The 13,765-nt window shown below is 57.7% G+C and overlaps 1 protein-coding gene across 2 annotated transcripts in view; it reads right to left on the bottom strand.

Moving 5' to 3' along the window:
* Positions 1-13,386, bottom strand: part of CACNA1H (calcium voltage-gated channel subunit alpha1 H) — a 64,031-nt gene extending 50,645 nt beyond the window's left edge. For both annotated transcript variants that reach the window (XM_016136654.2, XM_016136653.2), the window contains exon 1: positions 13,088-13,386. In XM_016136654.2, the coding sequence (XP_015992140.2) occupies positions 13,088-13,386 (299 nt within the window). The remainder of the gene's footprint in view (positions 1-13,087) is intronic.
* Between the last annotated feature and the right edge of the window lie 379 nt (positions 13,387-13,765).

Genomic DNA, 13,765 nt, shown 5'->3' on the forward strand with positions numbered 1-13,765 from the left:
GTAACTTGGGCCAGGCCGGTAAACCAGGAGCCCAGCTGGGGATTAGTGACAGGCGTTGCCACAGCAACCTGATTAGTCGGATACATGCATCTCAGTTCAGGCCTGGCACAGCTAGGCAAAGGTAAAAGGAAGCCCCAGAGATTCATTAGCAACAGGTTCCCATGGCAACCATGCCAAGCTCATTAATAATTTTTTATGCCAACTGTGGGTGTTGAAATTCTCCAGAGGACTGACAGAGGGCTGGATGCCGAGCAAACACACACGCCAGCTACTCCCACCCGAAGCCCAGTACCACCCCACTCCAGAGCTTCCTGCTGACACATGCCCCACCCACCTATGTGCCTAATGTGCGCCAGGACACGGTGCCCAGCAAGCCACATGGCTCTGATGGCCATGCCCTGCAGGATGGACCACTGAATGGAGATCCAGATCAGAAGAGCGGCTCGCACCCAAGGGGCTGTCCGAAGTGTCTGCAGAGGGGAGCTGGGGGGAACCCTACTCGCGTAGGTGGGCTCCGCACTGGGCTCAGACTGGGTTTGGTGTCCCATGCCCATCAGCTGCCTCCTTTGAAACCACTGCTAAGGCTGCTGCAGTGGCTCAGAGATCCAAGTCCAGTGGGTGAGAGGTTAAGAAGTAGGCGCCGCTCCTCAAATGACACAACACAGTTTTCCTATGACCCAGCAACTCCACTCCTGGGAGAAGACAGGGATTCGGACAAAACTTGTACATGACCATGATGGCAGCATGAATCACAGCAGCCAAAAGGTGGGAACAACCCAGTGTCTATCAGCAGCTGAACGGTCGTGCCCATCCATACAACAGAGTACTATTCAGCCACGAAAAGGAGTGAAGCACTGATACACACTACAACACAGACAAACCTTGAGAAAATAATGCTCAGCGAGAGAAGCCAGACACACAGAGATCACAGTGTGTGAGTCCATTCACATGAACTATCCAGACCAGGAAAACCCAGAGACAGAAAGTGGACTAGTGAGTGCCTGAGAAACACGGGAATGGGTTTCCTTTTGGGGTGATGAAAAAGTTCTGAAATTGATTGTAGTGACAGTTGTACAATTCTGTGACTATAATAAAACCACCAAATTGTACATTTTATGTGAGTTGTGTGCTGTATTACATCTTGGCAAAACTTAGAACAAGTGGGCACCTGAGCTGGCCTGCCTGGGTTCTGAATCCTGGGGGCCGCTCAGGGACCTGACCTACCCACTCTGAGCCTGTTTCCTCACTGGCAGACAAAACTCAGGTGCTGAGGTGGCCCTCCAGGGCTGAGACAGAATGAGGGACTCCCTGCGGCAAATGCAGGTGAGCCTCCTCCTCACGGGTACCGTGCTCCAGGGTCAGAGCTGACCAGCACCAGACCCACACGACATGCCCAGTACCCAGCATGGCCTTTCAGGGTGAGGGACACCACCTTCCCAGAAAGACCTGGCCACCCCCAGCCCTGTCCCACCTCCATCATCCAGTCCTGGTGACGTCCCAGTGAGGAAACATGCAAATGGGACAATCCCTGCTACGAAGTCGTGGTCACTCGATTTTAATCTGTGGACAGGACACATCTCCTGGTAGCATCTACAAAACATCCAAGGGGGCAGTCCCAACAAAGGAACGTGGGATTTGTAATCAGAGGACATACAGCATGTTCCGAACCCAAGTGCTCGCCATTCGCCCGCCATGTGGGTGACAACCAACTACCCAATTAGGAGCCACAAACTCAGGGCTGCCCTTTTATACACAGCAGGATGGGACAGTCCAGTCCCTGAACTTCAGAAGAGACATGATGGCAGGGCAGGAGAGTGCTGGGACACCAACCAGACCTCGGAGCCAGGTGTGGGATGGCAGCCCCACTGCGGACTCTCAAGGGCAGCCTGGACTCCCTGAACCCCCTTAGGCCCAGATGCCCCCTTTCCCTCTGCCCCAGTGCCAGGCAACCCCTTCCCTCGTACCAATGCCTAGAAGTCCTCCTGTGTAGCAGCGAGGCCAAATTCCCTTCCCTGAGCCCACCCACTGGGGCCTACATGTTCCCTGAGACAGTTCCGCCTGCCCCTCCTTGCTCAAGTGACCCAGATTTCAAATGTAGATTGAAAAAAAAAAAAGGCTCTGGAATATTAAGGAATGAGTGTCAGTAATCCTAGCTTCTAAGACATAGAACTATGGTCTGGGGTTCACCATTTCTGAGTCTTTGTGCCCCAGGCCCACTGGCAGGTCATTTCCCCCACACTGCTGCTGGCTTCCAGAATATTCCTTGAGGGATGGCAACATGTGCCTCCTGCCTGCTCCCTCCCATCAACTGTAGCATCCAGCTCAGCTAATGGGAGGCTAGGTGGCCCCCACCCTGTGTCCCAACACTCAGGGCCTCCTTCCTGCCTCAATCCCACTCCAGATACACCACCTGCCGGCACCTTCTCGTGTCTCCCACTCCCACTGGGAGAGGCCCACCTGAAGCCCCTGCCCAAACTCCCCATAGGGGGTATCCTTCAGATCCTCAAACCCCCACTGAACCTAAGATCAACCGCCTGAAGGGTGCTCTCACAACATCAGAACTGTAGGAGCGCCCAGCCTGCCGCACCCAAGGATGCGTCACAGGTGGTCCCATCTTGTTGTAACAGACACAGCAGGCCTATTTTGTGCCCAGAGCCAGGCAGCTGCCCTGCCAGCAGCTCAGGACCCGGGACATGTCCTCATACATTTCGATGAGGCACTAATGCAGGCTGACTCATCAGACTGCGGCCACGACTAGCCACTGCTCACAAAGACAAAGGGACACAGGCAGAGGATGCCGTGTGGCCACCTTGCCCTGGAGAAACCAGCACAACCCTCCATACCTTCCCGGCAGGTGGCAGCCACCCCCCTGTGCTCCTGTGGCAGGCTGAGGGCTTGGAAAAGCAGTGGTTACAGGCCAGCTACTTAGAGGATCCTCCCAGATCACATCGAGGCCCGGGCCCCCCGCATTCCAGAGAAAAGACCTAAAACATTTCTAGAACCCAAGTTTCTAGGACCCAGCCCTCCATCAATGCTCCCTTACCTCTGTCTCCCTGCTCCCATGCCAGATCACTAACTTCCACTACCCATCAGAGAGGCACCCTGGGGCCCATCCAACACCTGCCAGCCCACCTGGCCACAGCCATCTCTAGTAGCCTGAGAGCACCCCACACTCTGCTCACCCACACCCTGGATGGTCCCTCCAACCCTGAACACTATACACCAGGAAGCAGTAGCTGGCCTCGGCCACAGCAGGGTCTCAGCCATCTGCATGTCTCCTGCCCCAACCACACAGCCAAGCACTGCCCCACAGCCCTGAACAAGGGCCCAGGGATCACCGAGGAGCCACCTCATGGCTTTCAGATACTCCCAGACACTCCCCAGCTGGGCTGGGACCATGGGAACTCCAGAGAGCCTGGGCCTGAGGCAGTGTACCCTCATCATCCAAGAAAGCCAAGCTGGGGGGTGGGGTGGGGTGGGGGGCCTTTGGGAGCCCGGCTCTGAACTCGAGCCTCTCTTCTCTGGCCACCTGTGGGCAGTGTCTCTCTGTGACCGCTAACAGGATGTGGCAGCAGCTGGAGCCCAGATGCCTCCCAGAGCCTCTGCTGCCACAGAGATCCCCAGCTGGGAATCTAGCCCTTGGCCCTGCTGCCCACACTGCACCCTGCAGGAAGCCCTCCACCTGGTTGAGGGGGTCTCAGGACAGAGCCAGGCGGGGCTCGAAGCAAGGCTCTCACTGAGGCAGTTGCACCCAAACTATACCCCCGGGATAGCAGAAAAGCTCCCAAAGGCGTAAGGGGAACACTTGCTGAGTGAAGGTCCTAGACTCCTGCAGGGGCCTCCAGGGGCTCATCCTGGGGTAAGAGGTCAGTCCGGCACAAAGATAACTGAAGGCCCAGTGTCATGGACACCTCCTTGGGGAAGCCCCCTAGGTGGGGTGGGGATGGCACTGGGCTCCACCTGGGCGAACATAACTGCTCAGGGTGTGATATGACCTCCCCTCTGTGAGGCTCAGAATGACCAATTCTCAGTTGGCTTCCCCTCACCGGGTGGCTCCACTGCTTGCTTGTCAGAGAGCCTGATCTGGTGGCTGATGGAGATTTATCCTAGAAGAGCCTACCTTCCATTAATAGGTCCGGCACCTCTGGGGACAGCAAGGGCATGCCTGGGGTGTGGGGGCAAGGGAAGGGACGACTGAAACAAACCGCCACAGATGGGGGCTTAAACCGCAAGAGTCCTCTCACAGTCTGGAGACCAAGGGCTGAGATCACGATGTTATAGGCTAGTTCCTTCTGGGGGCCAAGAAGAAGGGTGCATTCCAAGGCTCTCCCAGCTCTGGTGACTGTGGGAAACCCTTGGTGTCACTGGGCTTGCGGATAATCACTCCGTCTGCCCCCATCTTCATGTAGCTTCTCCTGTCTCTTCATCTCCTCCACTTATGAAGACACCAGCATCAGACTCAGGGCCCTATTTCCCCATAAAGTCACATTCAGAAGTTCCAGGTGGACATGAATTTGGGGAATGCTATTCAAGCCAGTACACTGGCCTACCCGTGCCAGACTGTGTGGACAATGTTCACACCCCCACAACCACACTCTTGGATACTGCACTCCACCTCCAAGCATGGTGCACCTGCCCCTGTACACCTGCCTGTCCCTGGCCACTCCTGGCATTCGCACCCAGCCTAGCTGCTCTATGAGCCCTGCAGTAATGTCCACAGTATGGGGCTGAGGTTTCACCTCTGTCAAGCCCCAGTGCTGCCATCCCTCATACATCTGCTTCTAGCTCCTCTGTGAGCTCCCCGGGGCCAGCCCATGGCTAGCCAGCTGAGACACAGCTGGTCTCAGAGCTCCCAGAGTACCTGGGAGGCAGGCGGCATTTAAAGGTCACCCCAAGGGCACCAAATGGGCAACCTAGGATATGGCCTCAGGCCTTGCACTGGGAATGCCCCGTCCCGTGCTCACATCTGAGAACATGAAGGCAGCTTGCTCCTACGGGCACTCCCCATTCCCCAAATACCATTAGAGAAGCTTGTCAGTAGCTAGAGGAGGCTGAGAAAGTCCCTCCCCAGGTGTCCTTTCAGAGAACACTCAGAACCTCAGCCCTCAGTCCAACAGATGGTCCCGACCACCTGACCTCCCCTTGGGCAAGACCCTGTGCCATTGCTCCAAGCAGAGACACCTGGCTGGCAGGCCAGCTGTCTACAGATTACCATGACTAAAGGTCTCAAAGGGCATAAGCCTGTTCAGATCAGGAAAACGAGGCCTACAACACAACCTCATCCATTAAGGTCCCGTGGCTTTGGGGTAGTGACCTTGGCAATGAGGCTCCAGCCTGACGTGGCCAGTAGCAGGAGGGGCACCCCAAGCTCAGAGCCCACCCCACTTTGCTGCCTTGGACCTCAGAAACACACATTTTGTCCAAAGCCTCTGCCACTTTCTGGAAAAATGCCCCCTCAGCATCTCCCTCCCTCTGTTAATAGGTCAGATGCCCCACACCCTCCCTGCAGGCCAGGTTGGGGGACCCCAGGGGAGGCCGGGTTGCTCTCAGAGCTGGGGATAGGGCCAGAGGTCTGTGTCCCTATTGGGCCCCTAGAGTCTCCACTGCATGCCCTCTCGCCAGCCAATCAGAGTGTATCTCACCCTGTCAACAATGGAGGATGATCAGAGGTGATATGAGGGAGAAACCACCCAGGCTGGAGGAGGGGGCTGCTAGCCCCAACTCCTGTGCCCAGAGAGACCCCGGCCCTGGCCTCCCTAAGTGGGGTCACTGACTCCTGAGACAACTGACTTCAGGCCACATCCCCTGAAGAGGCGTAGGGGTATCCCTACTACAGTTCACTCAACAGTAGTGAGGAGCTAAGAGAAAACCACTTCCCACCAGGTGTTCTAACAGATGAAGACAGGTAGAAAAAAGGGAAGAGAGAGAAAAAACTACAAGTAAAGAAAGGCTGGGGCTCGCAACTGGAGGCCACTGCAGCCCAGAAAAGAGGCACTGAGCCCCTACTTCCCAGGCCACTGTCTCCATCACACCAGGGCCAACCTCACCTGGGGGCCCACTGGTGAAGTGGGGGCCACTGCAAGCACCCAGATCAGAAAGAGGACATCATGATCAAACAGGCCAGCTGCCGCTTGCCAAGCAGATCTCTACACGGATGCCAGCGCTGGGCTCTGCAGGCAGGGGTGGGGGCTGTACCCGCCCAGGACTGTGTACAGTTAGTTGTGTGTGTCCCCCCTCCCTCACCCAGCAAGCCAGGGGGCTCCAGGGGGCTCCCAGCCGCTCCCTGCATTGCCAGGCATCCCCCAATGTCAAGGCCCAGGCCAGGCAGGGCTTGGGGTAGTTTCATCCTTGGCGACCTCTAAATTTCGGGAGCCTGGCCGGTGGGGTGGGGTCCGGGATCCCCTCTCTGCCAGCTCTGCCTAGTGCGCGGCTGGTCTGGGACATGGCCTTCGCCCTTGCTGGCATCACACAGAAGGGAATGTTCCTGGTGCCCCTAAAATCCTCCCACGTCCAAGAAGTGTGCTGGGGCAGAAAGAGGCAGCCACTCACAGCATGAGGCCCCTTGCTCCCCACTGATCCTAAGGAGCTAGAGGTGGCAGCGAACCCACCCAGAGCTCCGAGTACACTCATCAACTATCCCCACTAGTCAGCACGCCAGGCTGACAGCACCACCAATATCCTGCTCCTCCCTGCAGCAGGGGAACAGGTGCCCTGGGCGCGGGGACACGGGTGTTCACTAGCCCACCTGCCTGCCAGGCCACGTGGAGAGGCACACCCTTGCCTCCCTTGGGAAGGCACATATGTGTTCAGTGGGGCCCCTTCTAAACAAAACCACGAGCTTTGTGAAGGCAGCGCAGCAGAGGCCCCCCTATGTCATCCACGGCAGACAGTGCCCTAGGTTCCCGAACCCACTGCCAACTCACGAGGGCCGGACTGCTTTCCTTCACGCCCCTCCACCTCTGAGGATCCAGACCCTAAATCATGCTGTGGGCTGACAGCTTGACTTCCCTCCTCATGTTTGCCCAGGACCAAGTTTAATTACCCGCCTAGAAATTCAACCCAGGCCCACGTGACTTACAGTTGTTCCCAGTTGTGTCAAAATTAACCATTGAGGGAAGAACAGAGTAATTAGTCTTTTGAGCCACAGAGTTAAAAACCCACTTTTGAGAAGAAAGAAAAATATCCCTAATATGGCCTGAAGGGCTACCGCCCCGCCCCCTTCCTGGGCGGGCTCCAAGGAGCAAGGGGGGAGAGGGAAACGTGTGACATGTGGTAAATCAAGGTGACATCTCTCCCGCCTGACCTTGACTGTGCAGAACTGCTGCCTGGATTCATCCCTAGAATAGTGGACAGGTTGGCCCATCCCCCACATTCCTTCACATCCAGACCCAGGAACAAGGAGTCTGGCCAGTAACTCAGGGGGAGCTGTCTGCCTCCCACCCCACTTCAACATGGGAAGCTCCCTGGACCACCTGAGTGTTCTACAGTGCCAGAGAGGGTGCCCACAGTCAGGGAGGAGGCGTTTGGGTGGTCCAAATATGATGCCCCCCCAGGGCCAAGAGCTTCCTCCTCACGGCCATAGCCATGGACTCACCTCAGACCTCAAAAGCATGGTATGGCCAGGTGGAGCACCAGCACCTTCCCGCCTCCCAGCCACTGCTCCTGCAGTGCCGCCCTCCACACCTGCCCTTCCGCTCCCACCTCTCCTTGATTTTCCCCCCGAGTCTGGTCCCAATACTGCTCCCCTCTCGTGGAACCAGCCCTAATCCCACCTGGAGGCAGACCCATTCCCTGAGCCCCCGGGCTAGCCCATCGCCCTCCCATCATGCTCACAGGCTTTTCCTGGCCTGTCTCCACAGCCTAGCTTGCCCCCACCTCACCTTCCACCTCACTGCACAACCCCACCCCCAGCTGCATGGACAGATTCCCCCTGCTCCAGGACCTCTGCATATACCATTCCTCTGCCTCGGACACTCCTGCTCTATGTCCAATCCACCCCTGCCCATGTCTCCCCCGACACAGGTTCCTGTGCCCATTGAGCTGATGGAGTTTCTCCCTGGGTCTCAACCCCATGGTCTCCATCTAGCCCATCCTACCCTCCCGAGCACCCTCACGGAGATCAGTTCAACCTCACTCTACTGTAGAACAGCCAACAGTTGGACATGCTGGGCACACAGTAGGAGCTCACAGAGTCCTGCTGCATGCCCATAGGGGTAACCCACGGTGGGCCCAGCGCAGAGACCAGCACAAAGCTCTGGCTGGTAAAGGTTTGTTAAGTGAGGCCCCCTTTTAAAGTGCGTCCGAAGAAGACTGTCCTGCTCTGCACCAGTCCTCCAAGTATCTCTCTCTGACACCCCCCCCCCACCCCGGCACACAGAGCCTCCCCAGAGTTCAGCTGAGCGGCAGATGTGGGGGCAGGGGCTACACGCAGCCTCACTGAGCCACACGCACAGGGCACTTAATCAGAGCTTCCCAGTCTCCGCTGACTAATCAGACCACCAGTAAGCTCGAGGGGCACCAACTGCTTGCCTGGCTCTGGGCCCTGTGGGTGCCTGAGTGGGGAAGTGGGCAAGGCCAGAAGTTTAGGCCACTGTAGAGAGAGTGGGGGCTCAGCCAGGATTCTTCCTGGGCAGTCTCAAGGCACTGAAAGTGACAGACAGGGAGGTCAGGTTCCTCTCAGGCAGACAAAACCTTGCTCATACTCGCACTTGCTCATATTAATTCCCCCTCCCACACTCCGCCCACCCCAAGGGGCAACACAGGCACAGATCTGAACCTGTAACCAGAGCAAGGTCCCCAACAATCGCGCCTTTTTGCCTTCTTGTCGGAGACAAATCCTTTAGAAACCCCTTAAGAACCTTCCCGTTCCTTCTCCACCACCAGCTCCTATCCAAGGACATGGCCCAGCCCAGCCTCACCCCCTCTGGGAACCCCCCCACCCCCAGTAGCCCTATTACATTCCATGGAACCCAGGAGGATGCCCATCACACAGCCCTGCTCTCACTCAGGGGTCAATGGGAGCTCAGGCTTCTGTCCAGAGGCCCCTCCACCAGTCCCTCCAGGAGTGGCCACCCAGGAATGGGGCTCTGGTTACCCCACCACCTGCAGGCACTCAGAGATCTACCCACCGTCAATCACCCTCCCCAGCTCTCAGGGGAAATGCCTCCTCCTCACAAAGCACCACACCAAGACACTCCTCTCTTAGCCAAGATGTCTTTACTTCCACACCCTGCCCCTGCCAAGCCCTGGAGGCCAGGAACATGCCTTTCCCCTCCACACACACGATCAGCACTCAGCATGAACACAGAAGCCCTCAGAGGATGAGGTAACAGTGGCGGCTTCAGAAGCAGAGACACACATGCTGTAACTCCTTCCATCTTCAGTCAGAGGGAGTCACGGTAGTGCCATGAGCATCAGCCACCAAGCCCAGACCTTCCGAGTCCCCGCCCTCGTCCCTCTGCTCCCACATTCCACAATTCTATGGGGGCCTGATGGCCTTCCTCTCTGCCCAGGCCGCCTAGTGCCTACCTGTGAGCACCCCAAAGGGCAGCCTGGGGCCTCTGAGTTCAAGGAAACAGACACCTTGGTGCCAGGATAAAAGGACCAGGAATGAGGTGCTGGGGCTCAGAACATGTGAGGAAAGCCCTGTGCCTACAGCAGAAGTGCTCAGAGGTCAAGGGCCATTAGGTCAGAAAGGTGAGTACATGGCACCTACTCACTCACATCAGGTTTGTGAAGGCAGAGAGAGCTGAGGGCACAGGGAGGCAGGTGAGGACAGCCTAGGGCCTGTCCTTTTCCAGATCACTGCCCCACGTGTCCTCACTGGGACAGCCACGCCTGCCATGATCCCCAGGCACTGGCAGCAACCACAAAGAAGTATGATGGTTCAGAGCATCAGTTTTTACAAGATGCTTTTAAGGACTTGAACTCGTCCAATCTCACCTCCCTAGCAGGCATGGCTCTGACAAGCACGTGGACTTGAGAGTCAGGCTGGATTCACCCAGATATGCCCTCTGCAGCCACATGACCTTGGCTTGTCTTCTGCCTTCTCTAGGAGGGAGAAGGTGGGAGACACTCCTGGAGCTGCCCATCATCCCTGAGTCCCCAAGTGCCCTCTCGGCCACCTCTTAGTCCCTAAACACCCTGGCCAGGCCAAAGCCAGTCTCCCTCACTCATAAGAGAACCTGAGCGAGGCCCCCTTCCCAGCTGCCAACATCCTTGGGGGACTCCGCCCAGCCTAGGTGCTGGGATGCAGCAGCTGCGACGCAGTCAAGTGCCTAGTCAGGAACCCCAGGGGAGCCCGGCCATAACGTAACCCAGCTGTACAGCTACAACACAGATCCCACCCACCTTCTGCTATAAATAAACCTGTGTAGGAGAAACAGCACTTGCCCCAAAACTTCCACCACAATTACAGTTTCAAACAGCAAAATAAATCAATGAAGGTAGGGGCCATCCTCACAGACTCCTTCACCTTGGATCAGTCTCCCAAAGGCAAAAACAGAACATGCGTGTTCACGTGTGCGGGAAGGCCCTCCACTTAGGGATTTCAGAAAAGTGCAAGGCTTAAGGCAGGCCCGTTCCTTCATTCTGACTGCCAATGGCATCCCAGCTCGGGGACACAGGCTGAGACTCTGCCAGCATTTAGGAAGCAAGGTGCTGTTTTACACAGCGTAGGTTCCCAGAGTAAACACCATTATCCTATTTTGGGCTCCCAGTTTACCCTCTACAGCAGGGGAGGCTCCAGGAAGGACGGTGAGTGTCCTGACATGACAGCTACCTGCAGGGAGGGATAACTGAGATTTCAGATGCACCATGCAGCCACGGGACACTCCACAATCCCTGGAAAACCCAGCTACACGGACCTCAATCCCCTGGTGTTCGCTGCCAAGGCCACCCCCTGACTCCCAGGAATCTGAAGTCCCTGCTGAGGCCCCATGGGCTTCCCCAAGGGAGCTGATCCCCACCTGTCCAAGCACGCCAGCTTATTTTAGGTTCTCCTTGTGGCTGACACACACCCCGAGCCAGGGGCTGGCATCTGCTGGAGATCAGCAGCCGTTCCCACATGGGCGGGGGCCTTTGACAAGCCCACCCCACTTGACAGATATGGTGTTTCGAAAGACTGTGGCGTAAAACTATCCTAGAATCTAAGCTCCTCAACCCCCTGGCAGTCAGAGGGGACGGTTCTCATCCCGAGTTGACAGCCATCAGCACCTTCCTGCTCCTTGGGCCACAGGGCATCTTTCTTCTCCAGGTCATGAGTATGTCCAGGGACAGGGACATCAGCAAGTGGCCCAACCAGCCCCATCCCCTGCTCCCTCTGGGCCTCACCCAACCTGCACGAGGAGCACCCCCGGAGCTCCCCTCCACTGAGTAACACAAACAACCCTGTCAGACGTGGCATCCTCAGGGACATAACTCCGCCTTGAACACCCAGAACATCAGGATCAGGCTTAAAAACTCCCTCAGCCTCGAGGGGACAAAGCAGCCAGGCCCAGAGGCTGTCAGGAGAGAGAAAGTGCAGGCCCTACTAGGCTCCTTCCCGATCTAGTATCTGTGCTGGAAATGACTGACATGTAAGGAAGGCTGGCCTCCTATTCTGTCTGTCTCAGGGCCTTCGGGAGCTGCCCACCACCACACTCAGCCATGCCACCTTCCTGCCAAAACAAAGTGGTCCAGCCATCTCCAGGCCGGGTTCTGGAGAAAACAAAAACACACCTACAGTCACCCTGAAAAGTCAGGCTGACTGCTGCTCAGAGACCCAAGCCCCAACACCCCAGGATACCCATCCATGGGCTGTAAGGACTAAGGCAGGCGCTGAAGCCTGCTGCTATGCCTTGGGCAGGCCCTGCATCCTGGAGCCACCATCCTGGACTGCCACTACCTCCTTCACAACCAGAAAGTGATTCTGACTCAGCCCATGTTTGGACTTGAGAAAAAGAAACACGGGTTTTATTACTTTTTTTGGTACAGGTTCCTCTTTTGTATTCAATATTTATACAATTAAACACACAAGGTAAGAAAAATATATACACACATTGCTCATTTCACCTCTGTCTCCCCAACTCTGACAAGAAAAGTTTATGTACAAGCTTCCACTTCTGGCAACCTCCTCTCCTCAGCAGTCCGTCCAGGACCTTAACTCCCTCCAGGTCCACGTGCGGGAAGGCTCAGCACCTACAGCGGAGCCACCTGACAACCAGCTCTACCAGCAGACCAGTGTGGAGAACTAGCCAGGAGGCAGGATGAACCAAAGCTGACACTCCCCAAAGGCCACCTGCTGGGGGACAGCAGATCTGATGCCAGTATCCCAGAAATGCCTCCTGCACAGATCCAGCTCTGCTCTGGAACCTTCAAAGTCTGTGCTACTCTGACCAGAAACACAAAAAGCGGTCCCTTCCTCTTTTAAGCCAAAGAAAACACCCAGAGAAAGTACCTGAATAAGGGGCTCCAGGGTGCCGCGCCAGCTGCCTCCCTGCCCCCCACCCCTAGCTGCGCATGACTTAAATCGGCCCCATCTCTGAGTTCAGCCCGAAAAAGCGAGTTCACAACCAACGTCACTGCCTCTCTCCGTGGAACGTGCACAAGGCCGGCGAACGAGCACAGCTTCCCGGCTCCCACGGGTCTCCTGCAGCAGCGCTCAGATGCGCAAGGCACAAGCTGAAAACTTTGCCTCCTTTACACTAGCTCCTTCCCGTCTATCCCTCCCCAGCGAGGGTCCTGCCTCAGGGCGTAAGTTCTCTAAGCCTAGTGAAAACTCTCCTGATCGCAACCCACGAACGCTCTGGGAGTTCCTATCTCACCTGACGACTCCTCTCCCCTCCAAGCCTCGCTGCTACTCTTCCATCCCTTCCCGTACTGAGCTGGCTCTGGACCGGGGACACCCATTCGAGTGGAGAGATGCCCCGCTGTCCTCCAAAGCGTGGACCGGGCCACCTCTCTTGGAGAAGCGTTGCCATTGCGTCCCTACTCTGCGCCCCCGCGCGCCCGGCCCGAGCCGGGTCCAAAGAGCCTGGGCGCGCGGGGACGCACGCTGAGTGAGTGTCACGCACAGAATACCCGCACCCTGGCGGCTCGAGAAGGATATGGGTTACAGACCAGCCGGAGACACCAGCTGCGCGGCCGCGTGGTCTGCCCAAGGCAGAAGAAGACAGTGGCCGCTAGCGCCGGGTACGGGACGGGCTGCTCCTCGTCGGCGCCCAGCTCCGCTCTGCGCTCTGCTGCCGGGCTTTCGGGGGGCGATGCACCGAGCCCAGACCCACGCTCCGCCTCTTGCCCCGGCGCCCCAGGGCTCGCTGGGGACGCCCCCGCCGCCACCGCAAGGCCCGGGGCAGGCGCGCCCAGGGGCACTCGGACCTCGTCCGCCGCCAGCGCGCCCTCGGTCATGGTGGCGGCGGGCAGCACCTGCGGGGGACAGGCGATGACCGGGCCCCAGGAACGACAGTCTCCCCCGCCTCAGGCGGAGCGGAGCTGCGGGAACAGGCGCGGCCGCCGGGATGTCTTTGTCTTTTCTTATTAGAGACAAATGCGCCCCCCGCCCCCTCCCTCCGGCGAGGGCTGGGCTGCCCCTCCCCCACCGCCGGGGCGGGGGCTGGCGCCCAAGGAGCTCCTTGCCGGCTGCTCTTAAGTTGAGAGGGTCCCGGCGCGCAGCGGAGCGCGCGTCCTCGCTGCGTCTCACCTCGCTACCACGACCGGCGGCGTCCCCGCGGGCATTGCCCAGGCGGCGCGGTCACCGCGATCCCAGAACGGCGTTCGGCCCTATTGG

This window comes from Rousettus aegyptiacus, unplaced genomic scaffold, assembly GCF_014176215.1.
Source record: "Rousettus aegyptiacus isolate mRouAeg1 unplaced genomic scaffold, mRouAeg1.p scaffold_m13_p_8, whole genome shotgun sequence".
Taxonomy (NCBI): domain Eukaryota; kingdom Metazoa; phylum Chordata; class Mammalia; order Chiroptera; family Pteropodidae; genus Rousettus; species Rousettus aegyptiacus.